The sequence below is a fragment of the Macaca fascicularis genome, chromosome 16 (assembly GCF_037993035.2).
Source record: "Macaca fascicularis isolate 582-1 chromosome 16, T2T-MFA8v1.1".
NCBI lineage: Eukaryota > Metazoa > Chordata > Mammalia > Primates > Cercopithecidae > Macaca > Macaca fascicularis.
In genome coordinates this window covers 67,670,542-67,695,425 of record NC_088390.1, presented here as the reverse complement: position 1 = coordinate 67,695,425, position 24,884 = coordinate 67,670,542, and the positions used below count along the sequence as shown (strand labels likewise).

General features: G+C 39.0%; 1 protein-coding gene across 25 annotated transcripts in view; it reads left to right on the top strand.

The window, feature by feature from the left end:
• Window positions 1-24,884, top strand: part of KANSL1 (KAT8 regulatory NSL complex subunit 1) — a 196,771-nt gene that overhangs the window by 110,222 nt on the left and 61,665 nt on the right. For all 25 annotated transcript variants that reach the window (XM_074019992.1, XM_074019989.1, XM_065531764.2 and 22 more), the window contains one exon: window positions 22,568-22,709. In XM_074019992.1, coding sequence (XP_073876093.1) covers window positions 22,568-22,709 — 142 coding nt within the window. The remainder of the gene's footprint in view (window positions 1-22,567; window positions 22,710-24,884) is intronic.

Genomic DNA, 24,884 nt, shown 5'->3' with positions numbered 1-24,884 from the left:
CTTGTCGCCCAGGCTGGAGTGCAGTGGCACGATCTCAGCTCGCTGCAAGCCCCGCCTCCTGAGTTCACACCATTCTCCTGCCTCAGCCTCCCAAGTAGCTGGGCATAGAGGCACGCACCACCACGCCTGGCTAATTTTTTGTGTTTTTAGTAGAGTTGGGGTTTCACCATGTTAGCCAGGATGGTCTTGATCTCCTGACCTCTTGATCCACCCTCCTCAGCCTCCCAAAGTGCTGGGATTACAGGCGTGAGCTACTGCGCCTGGCAGTAATGGGTTTTTTCTGACTGTGTGTCTTTTTCCTTTGAGGACTTTATGTGCTGAGCTATTTCTAATAAAATCTAAATTACTAACTTTAATTTTTGTAAAGTATAAAATCCTATCTCAGTTAGAAGTTGGGTCTAGTTTTCACTCCGCTGTAAGTCTTTCAGGTCAGTTGCCTTATTTATAAGAGGCTTGGTTCTGGGGATTCTTCTCATCTATGATTCTATAGTTAGTAACATGAGTTACAAAACCAATCAGAAAATGTGCCATAAATGAAAACGTTTCCATCGTAGTTTCCAACTCTGAATGCTCCTTATCAAACTCTGCTTTGTCACATTGGTAGCTACTGTTGTGATAACTTACTCTCCAGCAGTTATGTGGCATTTGCCTGGTATGTCAGCTTAAGCATTTTGTGGTCACCCTCTGTGATGACCCTAGGGATTCCGGGGGTAAATGTTAAAAGCGGTCTGTGTATGTTTTGCAAATGCCTTAGTATTTCTGCCTGATTGCAAAGATTGTATCTGTTGGCTTCCCTAAAGTTGTTGGATTGTTTAAGCATACTTTTTGAGGAGAGTCAAAGTAGTCTGTAAATAAGCTGTTTTTCATTCATAATGTCATAGTAATGCCTTGTTTTTAATTTAGTTTGAAATCACATATAGTTTGCTGAAAACCCATGTATGCATCATGTAATACATATCTAAAGTTATCTTTACTCCTAGAATGTGTACTTTGCTTGGGATTTCTGTTCAGCTTTCAGTGGGGGCGGGGGCGGGAACGGGGGTAATATAGAACTGTTGACACTCTTGATAGCTTTATACTATTTTCTCATCTATAGTGAGGAGACAGAAAATGTGCTGTACTTCCTTTTTGCTCTTTAAAAATTCTTACTTTACAGGCTGGGGGTGGTGGCTCACATCTGTAATCCCAGTGCTTTGGGAGGCCGAGACGGGTGGATCACTTGAGGTCAGCAGTTTGAGACCAACCTGGCCAACATGGCGAAACCCCATCTCTACTAAAAATACAAAAATTAGCTGGGCGTGGTGGCGGGCGCCTGTAATCCCAGCTCCTCAGGAGGGTGAGGGAGGAGAATCACTTGAACCCGGGAGGCGGAGGTTGCAGTGAGCCGAGATTGCTCATTGCCCTCCTGCCTGCATGACGAGCAAAACTCCATCTCAGAATAAATAAATAAATAAAAGTTTTGGCTTTACAAAAATACCTGTTTGCAAAAGAAAAAATGAAAAAAAAAATTCATGGTCTTTAGTACAAAATTTCAGTGAAATAGACATAAATCTAGACAGATCTTTAGAGAGTATCTAAATCAAAAGGAGATACTGTAAAAAAGAAATATTGTTCTAAACCTCATCTAAACAGAATCTGTGTGATATAATTCATAACCTCCTTCTGAGAAGAAATGAACATTTCTGTTACACAGTTGTCTGATAAACCTTAATGGGATTAAGGCTTCTGCTGGGGAGCTAGTTACCTCCCCACTCAGATGACTGTCATAGTCTAATAACTTTTAACAAGATATTGTCATTTTTTAAAATGTGGTTTAACAATTAGCCATTGCCATTTCCTCATATAGCTCTATAAAGAGTGTATGTGTCTTTAAATTAGTATATCAGAGACTTTCTTTCTTGCTTAAAATATTGTAATAAAATACATGTGATCCTAACTAAACTGGGAAAAATATTGTAAGCTGTTATTAGCAATGTAGAACTCCTAGAGAGAATTTGATGGTAGTCTAAGAATATTAGAATAAAATTTTTCTAGTTTTAGTTCCGCATGTTAGGGAATCTTTATCCTTCTTCCTCTTCAGATATTTAAGAATAAGATTATTTTGATACTTAAGCAGCCTGATTCAGTTAGATGTTTTAGTTTTTTTATTTTTGTTTTTGTTTGAGAGGGAGTCTCACTCTGTTGCCCCGGCTGGAGTGCAGTGGTGTGATCTCGGCTCACTGCAATTTCCGCCTCCTGGGTTCAAGCGATTCTTCTGCCTCAGCCTCCTGAGTAGCTGGGATTACAGGTGCCTGCCACCACGCCCAGCTAATTTTTGTATTTTTAGTAGAGATGGCATTTCACCATGTTGGTCAGGCTGGTCTTGAACTCCTGACCTCAGGTAATCCATCCACCTTGGTCTCTCAAAGGGTTGGGATTACAGGTGTGAGCCACCACGCCTGGCCAGATGTTCTAGTTTTAAATGTTGAGTTACTTAGTGTCTTTTTTTTTTTTTTTTTTTTTTTGAGACTGAGTCTCGCTCTGTCGCCCAGCGCCCAGGCTGGAGTGCAGTGGCTGGATCTCAGCTCACTGCAAGCTCTGCCTCCCGGGTTTACGCCATTCTCCTGCCTCAGCCTCCCGAGTAGCTGAGACTACAGGCACCCGCCACCTCGCCCGGCTAGTTTTTTGTATTTTTTAGTAGAGACGGGTTTCACCGGGTTAGCCAGGATGGTCTCGATCTCCTGACCTAGTGATCCACCTGTCTCGGCCTCCCAAAGTGCTGGGATTACAGGCTTGAGCCACCGCGCCCGGGCTAATTCTGGTTTCAGGGCTCTTAACAGAAGACAAATTGATAAGTCCATAGTTTATAGTTCAGGAACTCATTGGTTTGAAGATAAGTAACTTCACAAAGCTAATTAGAGAGACAGCCCACTTTGACACCAGTTCTTTTGATCTCCTGTTTATAATGTGATGCTTAGGCACAAAGATAGGCAGAATTTTAGAGGTGAAAGGAGCCTAGTGATAAAAATTCAGTTTCGCAAGCAAGAACACTTGAGGGCTGTGGAAGTATGGAATAGATTAGTGGCTTAATTTTAAATGGTGGATTCTTCATTAGTTCATTGTAGATGTTGCTGGTGTATGTTTTCCTATTACATGGTTCCTACTTTTTCCTAAGAATAGATCTTTAGGCATAATTATATATATATATTTTATTAGAGGGAAACTGTCAAACATGGTAGTAGTGATAGAACAGTCTTAATTTCTGAGTTAGGAAAATAGTCACTAAACTTTTGAGAGATAACTTTTGAGTCACAACTACATTAAATTTTTAAGAGAGGACTTTTAAGTCACAACTACCTGTGCTAATTTGTTAAAGCCCCAAAGCAGTTTTAAAAATCACAGTGTAGCTTTTCAGCTCATGTCTACATGCCTGACTCTTCTGAGCATCTTTTTCTTTTTCTTTTTCTTTTTTTTTTTTCTTGAGACGGAGTCTGGCTCTGTCGCCCAGGCTGGAGTTCAGTGGTGCGATCCACCTCCCGGGTTCAAGCGATTCTCCTGCCTCAGCCTCTTGAGTAGCTGGGACTACAGGCGCCTGCCACCATGCCCAGCTAATTTTTGTATTTTTAGTAGAGATGGGGTTTCATCGTATTGGCCAGGTTGGTCTGGAACTCCTGACCTTGTGATCTGCCCTGCTTGGCCTCCCATATTGCTGGGATTACAGGCGTGAACCAACACGCCTGGCCCTGAGCATCTTTTTCTTATCAGTTTGCTTTAACGGTTTGACAGTCTGACTTGGCTTATGACTCTGGGCAAATCATTTAATCCTTTGTGCCCCATTTTGGGCTCATTTTACTCATTTAAAAATTAAGATGCTTAGAGATAGATAATCTCTAATGTTTCTTTCGGTTTTAAGGTTTTTGGCACTTTTTGAGTAGATGATTTAGATTTGGATTTGGCCTCATGCTTAATCAAGATCTTACAAAGTCTATGTGAGTGTTACTGACTAAGGAATTTTCTTGAAACATCTAAAGTGATTGAGCCTTTCAGGTGTCTGCCTATAGGGACTGTAACCCCTCCCATGTAGGTTACATCTTTACATACAAGATATACTTCATTCAGATGATCATAAATTCATTAACATTTTATAAATAAAGTGCCTTGTAGTTTTTTTTTTTTTTTTTTAGTCCCACTCATGAGTTTTTTGGATGAGAGTACTAATCTTGAATGACTTTCTTTGAGCATGATCTGCAGTGAGATAAACAGTTTGCCCCAGTTCTTATACCTGCAGGTAAATTCGAGAGACACACAGGCTTGCATATGCCTAACTTTAACTAAAGTTTCTTTTCTTACATACTCTGCATACTACATACTCTTAATTAGTTTTCTATTGTATTCTTTTTCATTATTTTTTAAATGTTGGGTCACAGCTTAAACTTCTCCCTTGCCTTCATTTGATTGTTAACAGACCATAACAGCTGTTTGGTGGCTTAGGCAAACAACTTGAAAACACGTGGGGCCATGATGGGGCTAGAAGGAAAGATTGACCTTGGAAAGCTAAGATTTTATTCTTATCAGTGGTTCATATACAGCAGGGTTTCTTAATGTCAGCTTTACTGACATTTTCTTGTAGGAAATTGTCCTGTATGTAGTATGGTTAGTGGCATCTCTGACCTCTATCAAGTCCATCCCTCCATGGAGCCCCAGTTGTGACAACGAAAAATTTCTTCAGGCATTGCTAGTTTCTTTGTATTCTTTGTAGTCTTTTCCCACGTAAATTGATGTCTAAAATTATCTGTCCCAGCTGGTGGCTCACGCCTGTGATCCCAGCACTTTGGGAGGCCAAGGTAGGCAGATCACCTGAGGTCGGGAGTTCAAGACCACCCTGACTAACATGGAGAAACCCTGTCTCTACTAAAAATACAAAATTAGCCCGGCCTGATGGTGCATGCCTGTAATCCCAGCTACTCGGGAGGCTAAGGCAGGTGAATCACTTGAACTTGGGAGGCGGAGGTTGTGGTGAGCCAAGATCGTGCCATTGCATTCCAGCCGGGCAACAAGAGTGACACTCCATCTCCAAAAAAAAAAAAAGAAAAGAAAAAGAAAATCTGCCCAGTTTACGTTTTTTTTTTTGTTTGTTTGTTTGTTTTTTAGCCAATGTCTCATTCTCACCCAGGATGGAGTGCAGTAGTGCAATCTTGGCTCACTGCAATCTCTGCCTCCTGGGTTCAAGTGATTCTCCCACCTCAGCCTCCTGAGTAGCTGATACTACAGGCACACACCACCACGCCCGGCTAATTTTTGTATTTTTAGTAGAGATGGGGTTTTGCCACGTTGGCCAGGCTGGTCTCGAACTCCTGACCTCAGGTGATCCGCTCACCTTAGCCTCCCAAAGTGCTGGGATTACAGGTGTGAGCCACTGCGCCTGGCTTCATTCTTAATGATTATATAGCACTCCCTATAGAGGTGTACAATAATATACTCAGCCGTTCCCCTTTGGGATATATAATTGCTTTCAGTTACCTTGATAGTAAACATTATTGTATTGGTGCTCTTGTTTCTGTGGGATCGAACCTTGAAAAGTGGATCAGAGAGCATGAGAATTTTTAATTAGATAATTTTCCAAAAAAATAAACTTTTCTGGTTTCTGCTTTTCTTCTATTCTTTAAGAATGCCTCCCAATGCAGTGATTATGCTAAAGTCTTTAACACACTTCAGATTTATTTTTGTGTGTAGTGCGAGATAGGAATTGCCTCTCCCTCCCAAATGCATAGTTGGTTGTATCAGTATCAGTAATTGAATACAACATTCTTTCCTCTGAGAATTGAGATGTCATCTTTGCGTATTACATTGCTGTGTATACGTGGATGTATATGTTGTATTTTGTGGTCTGCTGATCTCTTTGTCTAGTCTGGTTCAAATACCATCCGTATCTATTGATTATACTTGTTGTATAATGGCAATTTTAATAATTGGTTGGGCAGAGTCTTCCTTAATACTCTCTTTCGGTTGGGCATGGTGGCTCATGCCTGTAATCCCAGCACTTTGGGAGGTGGAGGCAGGTGGATCATCTGAGGTCATGTGTTCGAGACCAACCTGGCCAACATGGTGAAATCCCATCTCTAGTAAAAATACAAAAAATTAACCGGGCTTGGCAGTACATGCCTGTAGTCCCAGCTACTTGCAAGGGTGAAGCAGGAGAATGACTTGAACCCGGGAGGTGGAGGTTGCAGTGAGCCGAGATCACGCCACCGCACTCTAGCCTGGACAACAGAGCGAGACTGTCTCTAAAAATTATCTTTTAGTGTTTTCTTGGCAGTGTTGGAACACTGATTCACATGAACTCAAATTACTTTGTCAAACTTATCATCACATATTCTATACCCTTCTTTAAAACCACTTAAGAAATGCATCAGACGTAAAATAACTGCTCCAAATTAAATTAATAATTTAAGGGAAAAAAACTACAGTTATGATAGGTAGTTATCACAATTGAGAATATGACGTGTTCTTTGTATTTCCATCTTGTTGTTTCACTGTAGTTTTAATTATTTTCATGTTCTCTTCAGTTATGCATTGAGTGCTGATAAGCTAGTGGCACTGCTGTTTTTGTAGTGCTTTTTCTACCTATTACTACTGCTTCGTGTCTAGGACATAGCTTTTTACTTCCTGACTGTGCACTTTTATTCATGCTCTATTCGCTGCTTGACCTGCTTTCCCCACCTCCCACCCCAACCATATTGCTCTCCTTCTTTCACAACTCAGCACAAATACTTGTGTTTCTTTTCTTGTCCACAGTATTCTTTACCAGTAGTATTTCTGAATAGTGTATATTTGACATTCAGATACTCTTTTTATGTGTTTCAGCGTCTTTTCACAGAACCTTAGTGAATTCAGAGTGTCATCTCCCACCTTCCTCCACTTTGACATATTTTTGAGAAAATTGATTTGGCAGTAACACTTGTAAATTTGTATATTCCAACTGTTAACAGAAACTCTGGCCCAGAGCACCTATGTCAAGTCTTGGCTCTGCTTTTTAGTAGTGTGACCTTAGACAAGTTACTTAGCCTTATTGTCTTAGTTTTCCTATTATAAGATGGGGCAGTGATGATCCTAATATGCACTTGACAGGGTTTTAATGAGGATTTAATGTGAATTAATATCTGTAATGTGCCAGAGCAGTGTTGTGCATGGAGTAAGCGCTTCATTTGTAATTCCTGTAATTTCTGTTACTTGATTCTCATGAGCAAACACTAGTAAAATGAGGTAAAACATAAACCTTATTATATGACCACTGTGCTTTCTCTCATTAGACCACTTAAAAATAAAAACTGTTAGCATAACTATATTACCCTTATTTAAGCACATAAAAGATTTTTCCTACATGCTAGGTGTTTTTGAAGGCGAGTATTGCCAGAAAGCTTTTTAACAACTTAAGATGAACTGTTACTGTGGTCACTTGCTCCTGTCAGTAGTCCTAAATTTAGGATGAGTTTATCATCATCACTGTTCTGCGTTTGAGGCACTACCACAGAATAATCTCCCATTGAAGCAGTCTCCCTAGTCACCCTCCCATCCTTCCACATGCACTTTGCTGTGCGTGCTGGAACTTGATTCAGAACAAAAAGTACTTAGGTCTCCAGTTCCTGTTTCTCAAGTGTGTTTAAGGAGTAAGCATTTTTCAAAACAAATATTTGTCATTAGATGTAAGGGCATAGAGTACCTTGTGGTAACTGAGTTAGTTCATCCAGGTATAGTAGTCAGAAGCTGGCTGGTATTACTGAGCACTTATAATGGAATGCTAGACTTTAAAAATGTTATGTCATTGAAATCAAACAGCAACCCTGGGAGTGATATCTTTCAATTTTTAGGATGGTAAAAATGTCCACCTTTGTGCTCTCAGTCATTCTTTACCGCAAACTAGCTCAACCTTTGAGGTCTATGTCATTAAAAATTATTTCTTAAAGGTTTTTTTTTTGGCGCGGCGGAGTGGGGGGAGTTGTTGAGGGAGGCAAATTTATGTAATATATAGTGATGAAAATGACAGAATATTTTTCAATTTGATGTGGCAGAATCGAAATCTGTCAGTAAAACTTATCTTACATGTATCATATAATTCACGATTCTGTTAGTAAGTGGTTTGCAAAAGCATAGAAATTGAGATGTGAGAATTTTGTGTTTTACCATGTGTAAAAGCGGAAATGTTTTTACTCTGGAACATCTATAGTACCCTCAGCAAGTTTCCATTCAAGTTGTGTATGGTTGGGATTAGACTGGGTACAGTGGCTCATGCCTGTAATGCCAGCACTTTGGAAGGCTGAGGCAGGAGAATCACCTAAGCCTAGGAGTTTGAGACCAGCCTGAGCAACATTGTGAGACTCCATTTCTATGAAAAATAAAATTAGCTGGGCGTGGTGACACACGTCTGAGGTCACAGCTACTGCAGAGACTGAGGGTGAGAGTGGTTGCTTGAGCTCAGGTGATTGAGGCTGTAGTGAGCTGTGATTGCACCACTGCCCTTTAGCCCGGGTGACAGTGCAAGATCCTATCTCCAAAGAAAGAAAAACGCTCAAATACCTTGTTGGTAGTTTTCACTTTGTAATATAGCTTTATTTTCCCTGGTTTGTGTATACTTGGACTAAGAGTGTGGACTATAATTTCTTGACTCCCGTTTTCAGCATTAGAGGCCAGAGTTAGTTTATGAGGTCTCTTGGCACCAAATGAGAAAAGGGGTTAGCTTCAGTCTGGAATTACTTTGGTTTTAATCTTTTGCAAGGAAAAGTTAGAATCATAGTTCCAGCTTGTTATTCTCATTCCCTCTCTTCCTGCTTCCTTCCTTCCCTTTGAACAAACGTTTGAGTACCTGCCATTTGCTAGGCAATGTTCCAAGCACCCAGAGATATTATGGTGAACAAGACAAAAATCTCTGTTTTCCAGAGATGGTTCTAGTGGGGGAAACAGACAATAAGAAAGATAGATAATTAAAAACAATTTTCACGAAGGTTCTATTAATAAAGCCAGGAAGCGGGAAAGAAAGGTGTGTAGGGGGTGTTTGGAGAGGGGTTGCAATTTTATAGGATAGTTAAGGGAAGGCCTTAATAAAGTGTCATGTAAGGAAATGACCTGAAGAAAGTGAAGATAGTTGCCTTAATAAAAGGTCCTGTGGGTGACAGCTTGCCTAACATGTTCAGCAAACAACAGTGATGGGATTGGAATGAGCCAGGAGAACAGGAGATGAGGCCAGAGAGGTAGCAGGGATTGGGTGATAGAGGCTCTCTGAGGCCCTATAGGGTCATTGTCAGGACTTGGGTTTTTAGGATGGTAAACAGCTAGACTAGGTTTTGGGTAGAGGAGAGACATGATTGAACTTATCCTTTTATACAATATTAGGCTGGTTGTTATGTTCATGAAAATATCCTGAAAGTGGTCGAGGGTGAGAGCTAGAAGCCTGTTTAGGAGGCTCTTGGACTCATCTAGAAAGATTCAACCAAAGTACTAACAATGAAGTGGCAAGAAGTGGTTGAATACTGGATATATTTGAAGACAGTGCCAATAAGATTTGCCGATTGATTGAATGTCAGGTGTGTGTGTTTCTGTGTCTGTGTTTATGAGAGAGAGAGGTGGTAGGAGGTTGAAATTAAGGATTACGTAGAGTTTTTTGACCTGAACAGATCCATTCTAGTTGAAGCAGGTTTGGGATGGCATATAGGAGTTGGGGAGGAGAAAGTATCAGCTTCATTTTGGTCATGTAAAGTTTGAGACATTTTTTAGACATTCAAATAGAAGTGTTGAGTAGGCAGGTAGAAATAGGAATCTGGAGTTGAGGGGAGTGATTTCAGCTAGAGAGGAATTTGGGAGTCAGAAACATAGTTGGATACTTTAAGCCATGAGTTCGTGTAGATCACCTAGGAAGGAAGTGTAAGAAAGAAGATTTAGTGATTTCACGCATGCAGTCTTACAAGGAATTCAGAAAGACAATAGAAAAGCCAGGTTAGTATGTCTTGAAAGAGAAGTGAAGAAAGTATTTGAAGGAGGGAGTAACCACCTGTATTAGATACTGCTTATGGATCAAGCAAGGGTGGTAAGGACTGAAACGTGGACATTGGATTTAGTATAGTGGAGGTCATTGGTGACCTTGACTAGCAGTTTTGGTGCAACAGTGGATCCCTGTGTTGAAGAAATAATGAGAAGAGACAAATTAGACATAATGAGTATTTGCTGTCCAAGGAAATTGAGAAATGGGACAATAACATTTCCTCTGGCTTCCTATTATTAGCAGACCTCCCGATCCATCTTCTTTGCTGTTGCTGCAGTGCTTCCCTGGTATTGAAGGAAATACTTCCCTTCCATATAGGCAAGGAATGAGCCTGTCTGAGATGCTCTTTATTGCTCTCTTGGAAGCCAGGAAATGCCAGACTTGGGTCACCTTCTTTCGGTTGGATAGTGTTTATTAGATGCCTTTGTCACTATGTTGTTCCTTTAGTCCTGGGACCCTTAACTAGTTTGCCTTCCCTTTTCTACCTTTCAGAGTTTTCCTTTGATCGCCTCTTGTGTTATTTGCAGGATTTATAATTGTGCTTAGAACAGGGATGAGCTGGGAGAAAGAATGGCGTCTACACCACCTGGCCTGTACCAGGGCTGCTTCTATTTGTTCACTTTTTTGTTTGTTTTGTTCCCATATCTCCTCAATTCCTTTTTACCACATTTATTTTCAAGAACTAATGAGTTTATTAACAAATGAATTTTTGGTTTAACTCATTTTCTTGAAGATGTATTCTGTTGCTAAACCTCAGTGTCTTTAAGGACTATTTCTGAAAATATGGTCTCGGCCGGGCACATTGGCTCACACCTGTATTCCCAGTACTTTGGGAGACCGAGGTGGGTGGATCACCTGAGGTCAGGAGTTTGAGACCAGCCTGGCCAACATAGTGCAACCCCATCTCTACTAAAAACACAAAAAACTAGGCATGGTAGTGGGCACCTGTAATCCCCGCTACTCGAGAGGCTGAGGCAAGAGAATCGCTTGAACCTGGGAGGTGGAGGTTGCAGTGAGCCGAGATCGCGCCACTGTACTCCAGCCTGGGTGAAAGAGCGAGACTCCGTCTCAAAAACAAAAAACAACAAAAAAAAAGTATGGTCTCGTACATATCTTACATAAGAACTAAGAGACTTTTTCTTCATACAGGTACATGAGACTGAACTCTCTCAGGCAATTCTTACACTTACTAAAGTTGGAGCATTATTCCTGGAGATTGTGCATTGGAACTTTTTGATTCCTCAATAGCTGACTGGGGACTCAATGATAATAGCTAGCTAAGTGGTGGGGCCAGGATTTGGAACTCAGTGTTCACTGACTCCGAACACCATACTGTTTTCCAATAAACCGTATTTTCAAAGTGAGAAAGAAGATGTTTTTCTATTGATTTAGTATTAAAATTCTCTCGTTCTTCTAGAGATAGCCAGAGGCAAGTTCTTGCTATGGAATATGTGGGGCTGGGTAGGGATGAAAGGGAGACTTTGTCTAAATACATTGTACTTTTCTAATCCTTCACTCTTCTGGTTGTTGTTGTTGTTTTGGTGACAACGTCTTGTTGTGCTACCCAGGCTGGAGTGCAGTGGCACGATCTCGACTTACTGCAGCCTTGACTTCCCAGGCTCAAGCAATCCTCCCTCCTCAGCCTACTGAGTAGCTGGAGCCCTAGGCTTGCACTACCATTCCTGGCTAATTTTTGTATTTTTTTTGTAGAGACGAGGTTTCACCTGTTGCCCAGATTGGTCTCGAACTCCTGAGCTCAAGCGATCTTTTTGGGTTTTTGTTTTGTTTTGTTTTGTCTGTTTGTTTGTTTTGAGACAGGGTTTCGCTCTTACCACCCAGGCTGGAGTGCAATGGCGTGATCTTGCTCACTGCAGCCTCTGCCTCCTGGGTTCAAGCAATTCTCCTGCCTCAGCCTCCTAAGTAGCTGGAATTACAGGCACCCACCACCATTCCTTACTAATTTTCATATTTTTATTAGAGGTGGGGTTTCACCATGTTGGTCAGGCTGGTCTTGAACTCCTGACCTCAAGTCATCTGCCTGCCTCAGCCTCCCAGAGTGCTGGGATTACAGGCATGAGCCACCATGCCTGGCCTTAAGCGGTCTTTTTGAAAGAGAAATTAGTATCACATATAGAATTTGAACATTCTAACCTCAGTTTGACTTCTGAAAGGAAGAAAAGTAGACAGAAAATTATTTCACTCTGGAGGAGCTACTCTGGAATGGCAGTACTTTGAATAACTGAGAGCCTTTCACTATTTGTCATTTGCTTTATTCTTGAAACATAACAGTCTTATTCTCTAAAAAAGACACAGTAGGCTATGCGCAGTTGCTCACAACTGTAATTCCAACACTTTGGGAAGCCGAGGCAGGTGGATCACCTGAGGTCAGGAGTTTGAGACCAGCCTGTCCAAGTGAAACCTCATTTCTACTAAAAATACAAAAGATTAGTGAGGCGTGGTGGCGGGCATCTGTAAGTAATCCCAGCTACTTGGAAGGCTGAGGCAGGAGAATCGCTTGAACCAGGGAGGCGGAGGTTGCAGTGAGCCGAGATCGTGCCATTGCACTCCAGCCTGGGCAACAAGAGCAAAACTTTGTCTAAAAAAAAAAAATTAAAAAGACATAAAAATAAAATAAAAATAAAAAAGTAACTAGCCTAGTATTTTGCTCAAAATTTTCGTGCTCAAATTCCATGTTCAGTCCTACAGCCAGTCAAGAACTGTAAGCCATTTCCATACTTCTTTGTCATGCCATTTTGTTCTCCGTTAGAACACTTCAGTTAAGTGTTTTTAAAATACAAACATTTGAGAATTAAACAGGATAAGGCATCAGCTAAATCTCTCTAATTTTGTTTATATTTTTTGCAGATTTACTTGTAAACTACATGTGCGCAGACATCTTTAAAACTTGTTGTACAGTTAAAACACATGGTAGTTCCTGTAAGGAGGCATGGATAATCTAGTTGGAGACCAGTTATATATATGACATGACTTGGAAGTAATAGCACATACAAATAACAAAATGAGAGGATCCAACTAAGCTTGAAGAGGGCAAACAGTGAATTGTGATGCACGATGCACAAGGAAAAACTTCCCTGGAGAGACGTGGGTTTTAGTGTTATAAGATGCTTCTGGGTATTTTCAGGTTGGAAATTTGCATAGGGTATGACAAACAATTACATTTCTTTCATCGTGCTAGGCAGGGTATATAATATGTATATGTTTACAATGTTTGATGAAAAATCTGACTGATGGGTATTGAAAGGAGTTTAAAGTACCTTAAATGATTTTTAAGAGATTGAGTGTATTTTAAAACATATCTCAGTCTTAATCTTAAACATTAAAAATTTAATGTACAAAAAATAATTTATCATCTGACCTACAGAAAATGAAATGTATCAGACTACTAAAGGTTGTTTGTTTGTTTATTTATTTTTGAGACAGAGTCTCACTCCGTCGCCTAGGCTAGAGTGCAGTGGTGTGATCTTGGCTCACTACAGCCTCCGCCTCCTGGGTTCAAGCAATTCTCCTGCCTCAGCCTCCCATGTAGCTGGAAGTGCAAGCCCATGCCACCACGCCTGGCCAATTTTTTTGTATTTTTAGTAGAGACAGGGTTTCACCATGTTGGTCAGGCTGGTCTCGAACTCCTGACCTCAAATGATCTACCCACCTCAGCCTCCCAAAGTGCTGAGATTACAGACATGGGCCACCACGCCCAGCCTCGAGGTGTCAATTTATCAAGTTCAAAAGTATGGGCTTGGTGTTAAAGGCACAGTCAGTAAAATCCACAATGTAGGAAATTCTAGAGGACAGATAGTGCTGTCTCTTCCACAAATTGTGAGGAAAGAAAAGGAGGAGGAAGAGCGTGTTAAAAGCTTGAGATGTGTTAACCACATGAATTTTGTGGATCTTATTTGACTCTGATTTGCAGAAAAATGAGACATTACAGGAAATTTAACCAGTAACTGGATATTTAACCATAAGGAGTTATTGTTTTTTAGATTATAAAATATTTCTGTGTATATTCTTAAAGACCTTACATTTTAGAAACACATACTGAAATATTTAGAGGTAATGATGTGATGTTGGGAATTGGCTTAAAAATAATTCATAGAGGTGGGAGATAGATGTTATAGATGAGGTGGGATTTGCCAGAAGTTGATAGTTGAAATTAGTTGATGGTTATGTGGGAGTTTATTATCTTTTAGCTTGTATTTGTAAATTTTCATTTGAACAGGGTCTGAGATAAATAAAAGAGCATGAGGGAAGATGAGGATTACTTATATTGTTTTATGATTAACATGGATTGCCAGGTTCTGTGTGACCTCGCCCTGCCTACCTGTATCCATTGTCAAGTTGAGTGCATTCTTGTTGTTGTTCACTGTTGGAGCTCTAACCACATAACCATTGTATACATGTCGTTTCTTCTTTGTGACACCCCACAGTTCCACCTAATATCTTCTGCTCCACATCCCCAACCCCTATCAGTTTGTGCATCCAAGTCCTAATTTATGCTTTGGAGGTCTGTTTAAATGTTTATATCACAAGTCTTTCTAGATCCCCCAGTCCAAATCTGATATAGTTAGGATCTCTTATCTTATATTTTATATGATTATTTGAGTATTAACGTCTGTCTGCCCCATTAAATTGTGAACTTGAGCCACAGTTCTTGTTTTTGCGTCTCTAACCTAGTCTAATTCTTGGTAACTAATAGTTGCTTAAATATTTGTTAAATGGAAGGAAGAAGTGAGTTCATGGTGGGCTAAATGCTTGGCTGAAATAAACTACCAAAAATACACAAATTTCATTTCTATATTAGAGATAATCTGGTTGAAGCAGTAAGACAAAAGTGCTGTGTTCAATTTCAAAGGTCTGTCAGGATGAATTGGAAGTTTAGATAGAATTGGCTCTGGGGCTGGGTGGGGTGGCTCACACCTGTAATCCCAGCACTTTGGGAGGCTGAGGCTGGTGGATCACTGGAGGTTAGGAGTTCGAGACCAGCCCGGCCAACGTGGCAAAACCCCGTCTCTACTAAAAATACAAAAATTAGCCAGGCGTGGTGACAGGCACCTGTAATCCCAGCTATTCAGGAGGCTGAGGCAGGAGAATCACTTGAACACGAAAGGCAGAGGTTGCAGTGAGCCGAGATCGTGCCCCTGCACTCCAGCCTGAGCGACAGAGCGAGACTCCATCTCAAAAAAAAAAAAGTATTGGCTCAGGTACATCTGTTCCACATTATTGCAGATATCCGTAGAAAGTTGATACAACTTAGGTCATGTGACAGATAAGAATGGGTTAGACGAAGTGTGTATCTGAGTTTTTTCCTGGGTTTTACTTTACAACTAAATTGTGGGATATTTAACTCTGGACAGTTCGGTTCTCTTCTTTTTTCCTCCTTGTGCTTTATTAAATTTGGGGGTAATGTCACTGATAATGCAATGTCTATTCTAATAGACTACATTGATTTTTCTGTTTAGAGTGGAACTTTTAGAAAAAGTTCAAAGCTCAAGAAACTCTCAGAATATGGCTTGTTGTTTCAGTTACCAAACTGAAAACAGTTCTGTTTCCTGAATTTGTCTCTGAGAGATTTTTCTTTAATCTTACTCTGTTTTTCTTCCTTTTTTGTACCTTTTTGATATGGAATTTAAATCCATAGTTATAATAACTAAATTTTTTTTTTTTTTTTTTTTGAGACAGTCTTGCTCTGTCCCCCAGGCTGGAGTGCAGTGGCACGATCTCCACTCACTGCAACCTCTGCCTCCCGGGTTCAAGCGATTCTCCTGCCTCAGCCTCCTGAGTAACTGGGTACCTGAGTAGCATGCTACCAGGCCCGGCTAATTTTTATTTTTATTGTTTTTGTATTTTTAGTAGAGACGGGGTTTCACTATGTTGGTCAAGCTGGTCTAGAACTCCTTACTTCGTGATCCGCCCACCTCGGCCTCCCAAAGTGCTGGGATTACAGGCCTGAGCTACCATGCCCGGCTGACAAAATTGTTATTCTTTTATTTATTTATTTATTTATTTATTTATTTTTTATTTTTAAAATTTATTTATTATTATACTTTAAGTTGTAGGGTACATGTGCATAACGTGCAGGTTTGTTACATATGTATACTTGTGCCATGTTGGTGTCAAAATTGTTGTTATTTAACATATACATTTTAGGTTGTAGTTAGTATTACATCATTGTATGGCTATCACAACTTTGTGAAGCAGATATTGTTCTTATTTCCAGAGATCAGTTTACATGTTTAGAATCATATAAAGTAAGTAAAAGTGAGAACTTGTCTTCTGATCTTTCCTCTGTTTCACACTGTTTTGAGCTAGGTAGTGAGTATTTGTGAGTGGTTTTTTGTTGTTTTTTCATGTGACTCAGCAATTTCAAGATTTCTGATTGCTGTCCCACAGTGACCCTAACTCTTACACTGCAAACTGTTAATCTGGCAGTTGTATGCTCTGGGATGATCTCAGTTTTATTTGAATCTTTTGGTTTTTAAAAGTTATCTAAATAACCTGGAGATTTCAGAACTTAGATGTCTCAGGATTTCCTGCACACTTGGAAGTAGCAAATAAATCCTTTGTCAATTTATCTACCAGTTTGAATGTAGCACTGTGTAGCTCGCTGTGAACCGTCATTTTACTTTAGTTGGCTAATAGAACCTTTGTTTCATTAAAAGGAAAGAATCCAGATGGGACTGAAATCAGAATCAAAGTTGAAGTTTCCACCATTCGTATTTTTCTGGCATATTTGTTGCCTTAATGAGATTTTAAAAAAATTTATATTAATACATCAGGGAAGAGAAGCATAATCCACCAGCCCTGTTCTATTGGATTTACATACAAATTTCCCATCTTGGAAATTAGATGACTTAGTTAGAGGCACTAGGCCTGGTAGTCAACATGTGGTGTTCCATGTGGTTCAGTGTCTAGCTTTTGGTGTCACTTTTAGATAATAAGTACAAAAGAGTTGATCTATTGATAATCCCTTTAAAACCCATTGATTATTAATAACTTTAAATAACTAAAAACAAAAATTAATTTTTAGCCAACATGTCAGTTGAACCCTGAATTTGTAAGGGGGGTGAAAAAAGGACTTTTACTGTATGGTTTCAGTGTGTGTTTATAAAGGGTTTTTTTTTTTTTTTTTTCCTTTTTGGTGGGGGTGGGGAGATGGAGTCTTGCTCTGTTGCACAGGCTGGAGAGCAGGAGCTTGTGATCTCGGCCCATGGCAGCCTCCACCTCCTGGGTTCAAGCAATTCTCCTGCCTCAGCCTCCCATGTAGCTGGGATTACAGGCGTGCGCCACCATGCGTGGCTAATTTCTGTTTTTTTCATAGAGATAGGGTTTCACCATAGATTTCACCAATGAGAAATCTTAAAATTGCTGAGTCACACACACACAAAAACACTCACAAGTACTCACTACGTAGCTCAAAAGCAGTGTGAAACAAACACAGGAATGATCTATATTCTTTAGAGTCAACAGAGCATTTTAAATTCTCTGTGGTAATAGTCTGTGTAAAAAGAACTATTAAAGTATAAGTTCATAGCTAATGAAATATTTTTATACAACATATATTTCTTATGTAAACCAGTACTAGCACATAACTGGTTAACATTAAGATGTACTATTCATGTGGTATCACAAAAGCAAATATTGATACTGCAAAAGTAATTCATCGTGTAACATTTTAATGAATTTTTGTATAGCACATGCAGTCAAAGCCACTTTTACCAGTAAAAAGTTTATAAAAGCAGGGAGCAAAATATGAGTTGAAAAGAATTCCCACGCAGGTGATAACTACAGTACATACAGTGCATATTTTTGTGTGGACTGGGATAAAGCACACAGGAAAGTCAAACGTTCTAAGGCATTCTAGTGGCCTACTCAGACACATAGTTAAAACAGTTACTTCACTAATAGCACAGAAACAAGCAACAGGAATGAGTTGACTCATCAATGTTAGAATCCACTTGATTTTCTTCATTATTGATAGTGACTGTATTAGAAACCAAGTCCTCATTGTATTGAAAGTTATCATTCTACAGCCTTAGTCCTGTGTTCTTTCCTGCAGTCTGTACGGTATAACATTAAACATGTCCCTGATATTCAATGAGTGTCCCTTGTTTTAAGCTGTAAATTGTCAGAGTGAAAAATTTACACTTTGAATGTTGAGGAGGAGGTCTGTCTTTACCTCTGATAAGCTGAGTTTGTATGGCTTGTTTTTGTTAGGAACACAAGATGTGAAGCTCTTATTCTTGTGTTACTGTTTTGTGGTGCTCTGCTCTGCCACTGGAGTACGATAACTAACTTACTCCAGACTTGTTAGCTGTCCACCTCTCACGTTTAATGACAGCTTAGCTTTCTGCTCATATTGCTGGTATTTTGAACACAAGATACTTTTTGGACACTTGAGTTGAGGTTTTCCATTTTTCATTGGACGTGATCAGAATTTGAGCAGCATTATGGAAAAACAACATTGTAACAACTTCTCCTGGAAATCACTTCCAGTTCTAAACCATCATATAACAGATACACTTGTAAAATGAAACTTGTTCATAAATTGGGAATTGTTAGTATTCCTTAGTGCTGCCTTGCCTTTCTTTAATTAGTTTATTAACCATATTTTCCAAAACATATTATCAGGAGGCTCACTTTGTAGTGTTATTTAGGTAAATACCCGTGTAGGGGACTTTAATATCCAAGAAAAAGAGTATTTATCAAAGTTGTTGTAAACTAAAATGTTTTAAGTAATTTTCTTTTCCTTTTGTATTTTCAAACAAAGGAGCCGCGTGGTTCCTTAAACATTAGAATGCCAGGATGAAAAAGGTTTGAGGGGAGTTTATTGAGGAAAAGTAGTATGATTGATGTTGGGAAGAGCAGCTAAGGAGGCTGTCGGGGTTGCCCAGTGGTGATAGATGGGGACCTGGTGTGGTGATAGCTTTAGGAATGAAAGGAATCTATAAAACCAAAAGATTTTGCAGGATAGAAAGGTGGTAAGCCTTGAAGAGTAAGGAAAGTTGGGAATAAAATACTAGGGTTAACTAGTTTTGTCTCTTTGTGGGTAGGGGGCATTTTTCTTGTTCAAGAATGATCCCGTAGGTTCTTACTGATCTCTTGAGATCATTTCCTGGATTTGGGGTAGAGCTAGACCTACAGCCAACATTGAAGCAGATAACTGTACTTTAAAAGTATCTTTTTATCTTGAAGTGGTTCCATCAAAATTAGGGAACTGTAAAATGTCTTCTTTCTAAAAGAAGAGAAATAATTGATAATACTTTATCACAGTGGTTGATTTGAATGGTTTATGTTTGGTCCATACAAAAGTTAAAATACCATTGCTGTCCTTGGTCTTAATTATTATGGTATGATTAAGTATTAATTTATGTCTTACCCTATCGTGGTCAGATTTGATAATGATTGACATTTTGTATTTTGTACCTATGGGAGACTGTGTTCAAGTTCACCTATAGTTGCAAGTTTTAGTAGTGAGTGCGTGTATCCTGATGGGAAGTGGGACTGAGGGCAGTGTGACTGCTGCTGCTGTTTGGGAAAATAGTTTTGTGGTAGATTATGAAGTATTAGAGAATATAGTAGACACCATGTAACCCCAGTCTTAATATTTAAAGAATGTTAATGTCACATTTCTATCCTGTTTTTACATGAGAAAGACATTACATTAAAGGTAGGGCTAAAATCCAATTTCTCCATCCCCTTTCCAGAGACAATGAGCTTGATTGTAAATTTGTTGTATATCAGTTCTATGCATTTTAAAATATATTCATCACTTATCTGTATTGGTAACAATCCTTATTGTTTGTTTATTATTTTTGTTTTCATACAGCTTTTGCATTCCCCATTGTTGGGATTAAGTCACGTTGATACATACAGTAAATAAATTGCTAGATAGTATTTCATCAGATTCCTTTACTACTTGTGTGTACTTAATCTCGTTTAGTTTTTTTTATAGTTGTTTCATTCAACATTATGTTCTGAGATTTAATCATGTTGACACATACAGGTGTAAATTTTATTTTTATTCCTATAGAACTATTAAATGAATAAATTATAGTTTATTTACCAATTTCAGCAGAATTGGAATATAATTAGTTTTATCTATTACGGACTCTACTCCAGCGAACCTGTTTCCTCATACAGAGGAATGTGTAGTTTATGTTCTCAGAAACAGAGTTTCATGACTGGGCATAGTGGCTTGTGTCTGTGGGAATCCAAAGGTCAGGAGTTTGAGAACAACCTGAATACCATAGCAAGACCCCATCTCTACAACACTTTTTATTAAAAATTAGCCAGTGGGGTAGGCTCGGTGGCTCACACCTGTAATCCCAGCACTTTGGGAGGCCGAGGCAGGTGAATCACAAGGTCAGGAGATCGAGACCATCCTGGCTAACACAGTGAAATCCCATCTCTACTAAAAATACAAAAATTAGCCAGGCGTGCTGATGGGCGCCTGTAGTCCCAGTTATTCGGGAGGCTGAGGCAGGAGAAGGGCGTAAACCCGGGAGGCGGAGTTTGCTGTGAGCTGAGATTGCGCCACTGCACTCCAGCCTGAACAACAGAGCCAGGCTCCCTCTCAAAAAAAAAAAAAAGTTAGGGCTGGGTGCCGCGGCTCATGCCTGTCTGTAGTCCCAGCACTTTGGGTAGGTCGAAGTGGGCGGTTCACCTGAGGTCAGGAGTTTGAGACCAGCCTGACCAACATGGAGGAACCCTGTCTCTACTAAAAATACAAAATTAACTGAGTGTGGTGGCGCATTCCTGTAATCCCAGCTACTCAGGAGGCTGAGGCAGGAGAATCGCTTGAACCCGGGAGGTGGAGGTTGTGGTGAGCCGAGATTGCGCCATTGCACTCCAGCCTGGACAAGAGCAAAACTCGGTCTCCAAAAAAAAAATAAAATGCCAGGTATGGTAGTATGCTCCTGATCCCAGCTGCTTGGGAGACTGGGGTGGGAGGATAGCTTAAGCAAAGGAGCTCTAGGTTACAGTGAGCTATGACTGCACCACCGTAATCCAGCCTCAGTGACAGAGTATGAGACCCCCCCCATTCAGGGAAGAAAAAATTAAATACAATATCGTGATGGCTGGGTATGCACATTTTACACCTAACCAAGTATTTCTGAATTATTTTTCAAAAATGTTGGTTCCAGTTTTAACTGTTGCCAGCAATGTATTAATTGTTCTTTTCCATTTCTCACCACCTGGTCGCTTTATCAGACTATGTGTTTTCCTATCCAGTTTTCAAACATCTTAATGTTTTACCTAATATTTATATTTTAACCAAATTTTAATGAGATGACACATTTTTATATATTATTTGCCTTTTATGTGAATTTATTTCTATTAAGATTGTCTTTTTTTCTTTTAATCTGTTTCTGAGAGTTCTGTTACATATTCTGATGTTTAATCGTCAGTTATATGTCTTAGATATCTTCTACCAAAATGTAGTTTGCCTTTTAACTTTATTGGATTTTCTATTGTATGTTGAAAAGTGGGTGATACATCTATCTGTGTCTTATCTAAGAAATGCTTCCTGCTCTAAATCCCAAAGATGTTCTTGTAAGTTTGGCTGTTCATGTTTAGCAATTTGAAATGCCAAAATTTTGTAATTATATCTGAAGGGAACTAATTTTACTTTTTCCTTCTAAAGAACTGGCCATTTTAGTACTATTTATTGAATAGTTTAATCTTTTCCCCACTGAACTGATTTTTAAAAAATTACTCTGTATCTTTTATGTATCTAGTTCTACGTTTTGAGGCTCTGTATAGTTTTGCAGCACATCTGGCTATCTGGTAATGTGAATTTGCATCATGCCTTCTTCTTCCAAATTTTTTGCTGTTGGTCCTGTATTCCATGTGAACTTTTGGATCTGTTTCTCAGCTTTCATTAAAAATACTGTAGGCAATTGGATTGGAATTTCTTTGAATTTATAGATGTTCATGAGAATCGCCATCCTAAAAAAATGTATCCTACCGTTTATATAGATCGTTATGCTTTCAGGCATTATTTTCTCTATAAAGATATTTAATGTATCATTAGTTTTGTTGGTGTTATGAATGGTACTGAAAAAGTGAATATTTTCTACTTTATTAGTTTTTAAATATTCTTTACTGAACACTTTTGCCGATTTCTTTATTAGTTTTGATAATTCTTAGTGTCAGTTGGATTTCCTGTATGGATTATTCCATACAGGAATATGGATATATATAAAATATATATATATTAATATATATTTTATTTTGGCAGGGACAATACTTTTATCTCCGAAGAAATCAGTGGGATTTCAGAGAAACTGTGTGTCACAGTATCAAGATGCTAGAAGGCAGTTCCACTCAATTTGGGAAATACCTATTTGAAAGTTTATATCCATGTGCATCCTGAGGAGTGGGGGGTGTCTGTTCCTGTCTGTCTTGGGTTTTTCTTGACGCTAGAGTTAGTCTCTGCAAGGGACTTTAGAAGTTAAATTCCACCCCCCCACCCCACCCTCCGATCTGGTATAGATATTACTGTTGCTCTTGGATTTCACTCAATTTATTTCCTTTTAGGAGACGCAGGTCAGAATGGAGATGGGCTGCAGACCGGGCAGCTATTGTCAGCCGCTGGAACTGGCTTCAGGCTCATGTTTCTGACTTGGAATATCGAATTCGTCAGCAAACAGACATTTACAAACAGATACGTGCTAATAAGGTAAGGGATAAGTATCTGGTGTTTTTAAATAGAGCCAAAAACTATCAATATTGCTTTTCTCTCATCCCCTCCCACCTCATAACCCCCATAACCCCCGTCTTAACTATTGTAAAGTAAATGGTTTAATGACCTGATATGGTAGTTTAATTTGTTTAAGAACCTGATTTAGCTGTGCGTAGTGGCTCACTCTTGTGAGCCCAGCACTTTTGGAGGCCAAGGCAGGAGGATCATTTGAGCTCAGGAGTTCGAGGCCAGCCCGGGCAACATAGGGAGACCTTGTCTTTACAAAAAATACAAAAAATTAGCTGAGTATGATGGCATGTGCCTGTAGTCCCAGCTACTTAGGAGGCTGAAGTGGGAGGATCACTTGAGCTCATGAAGTGGAGGTTGCAGTGAGCCAAGATTGTGCCACCACACTCCAGCCTGGGCAGCTAAGACCCTGTCTCATAAGAAGGAAAACACTATTAGAATATAATGGTTAATTGAACATGTATTTAGAACAAAATAGTGTGGGTATCTGAGTTAATAGGAAACAAAACAGACTGAATAATGCAAGCCATTGATGTAACTGTCATATTTGTTAGATTTGTGGAAAAGTGCCTATTATGTATCAGCAGTGTTCCCCATAGTAGGGTCAAAATAGTGAACAAAAATCCTACCTTCATGAAGCTTACATCCTTGCAAAGTATTTTTTATATTAGCTTGGTATGACTGAGCTCGCTCTTTATCTAGACCCACGTCTAGAAAAAGTCTATTGCTGCTAAAACTAAGGGTCAAAATGCCTTGACCTTAGTACTAGACAAAGCCTTAAGAATTAAGAAAATGGCTTTACTGTGAACAGTATCCATTAAATTAATTAGTAGGCCAAAAGTTAAAGGTTGATCAACTGATAAAATGAACAAAATGATCAGGGTTTGAAGTGAAAGTTCTGTGGGCTTACTTAATCATTCGAACTTTTATTCTAAAAATTTCACTGCAGACTTCTAGCTTCTTTCCAGATTGAAGATATGTATATCTATGTGTATGTGTATGTGTATGTGTATATGTATATGTATATGTATTTGTGTGTGTATATTCCACCCCCCAAAAAAATTCAACAGAGCATACTTTGAGGATACAGTCCAGAGGGCTCACTTTTTTATTCTTTTTAATTTGTTCCCTTAGGGTAGCATACAAATTAAATCCTGATTTACTTGTTTAAAAATTAGCTAGAACAAAACTAATAAACATTCTAGATTTGGTGAATATTTTGCTTTCCCAACTCTTCACAAAGGAAATTTTAAAGTGAGATTTGTAGAACATGAACTGGAATGGTGACTAAGAATAACGAGGAGGTGACTGGATATGCCTATACTGAGGAGAAAAACACAGTCTTTCTCTATCAGGGACACCTCTTCAGTGTCTGTTTCTAGGTTTTTATAGCCAGTAGTTAAGTGGGAATTTCTATATTTGAGAACTAGAGTCTCTTAGTAACAACTGAGATTAGTACAATAGTAGTCATAAGTGTTGCTTCATCTTTTTATATACATTCATAAATATATATGTGGGTTTATATATGTGTATATGTTGTGTTATTTTAGCTGCCTGTTATAAAACTGCCACATTTCATAGAACTTAAGATGCTATTGATTGTAAGATGTACCATTATTTTAAGTACAACAAAGAAATTATTTCAGTTAAACTAGGGCATAACAGCAATTGTAAAATGCATCTTGATTTAAAAGTTGTTGACATGTGGGGAAAGTACCTGTTAGAACTGATGAAATACTGTGTATCAATTCTCAGGAAACTTTGAGATTACACAGAAGTATAAAAAACACCCCCCCACCCCAAAACAAAATCAAAAAACACAACAGCTCAAAATTATCTCACTACCAACATTATGGTACATTTTCCTAGCACATAAGTAATTTGTTCAAACACAGTCATGTTACATATGTGCCCTGAATATTTCCCAGTTGGTTTTTGGAAAACGTTTTTATTGGCTGCATGCTATTGCCTTTCATTGTTGACTATTTAAGTTACGCTTATTATTAATATTAAGTATGCCATGACAGGTATCTTTATCTTAGTCAAAGATATGAATGCTCTTTTATGTTCTTAATGCATACTTTAGAGAAGTATTTTGGCAGTGTCAGTTTATAGTCTCACTAGTTGTCAGTTTATAGTCTCACT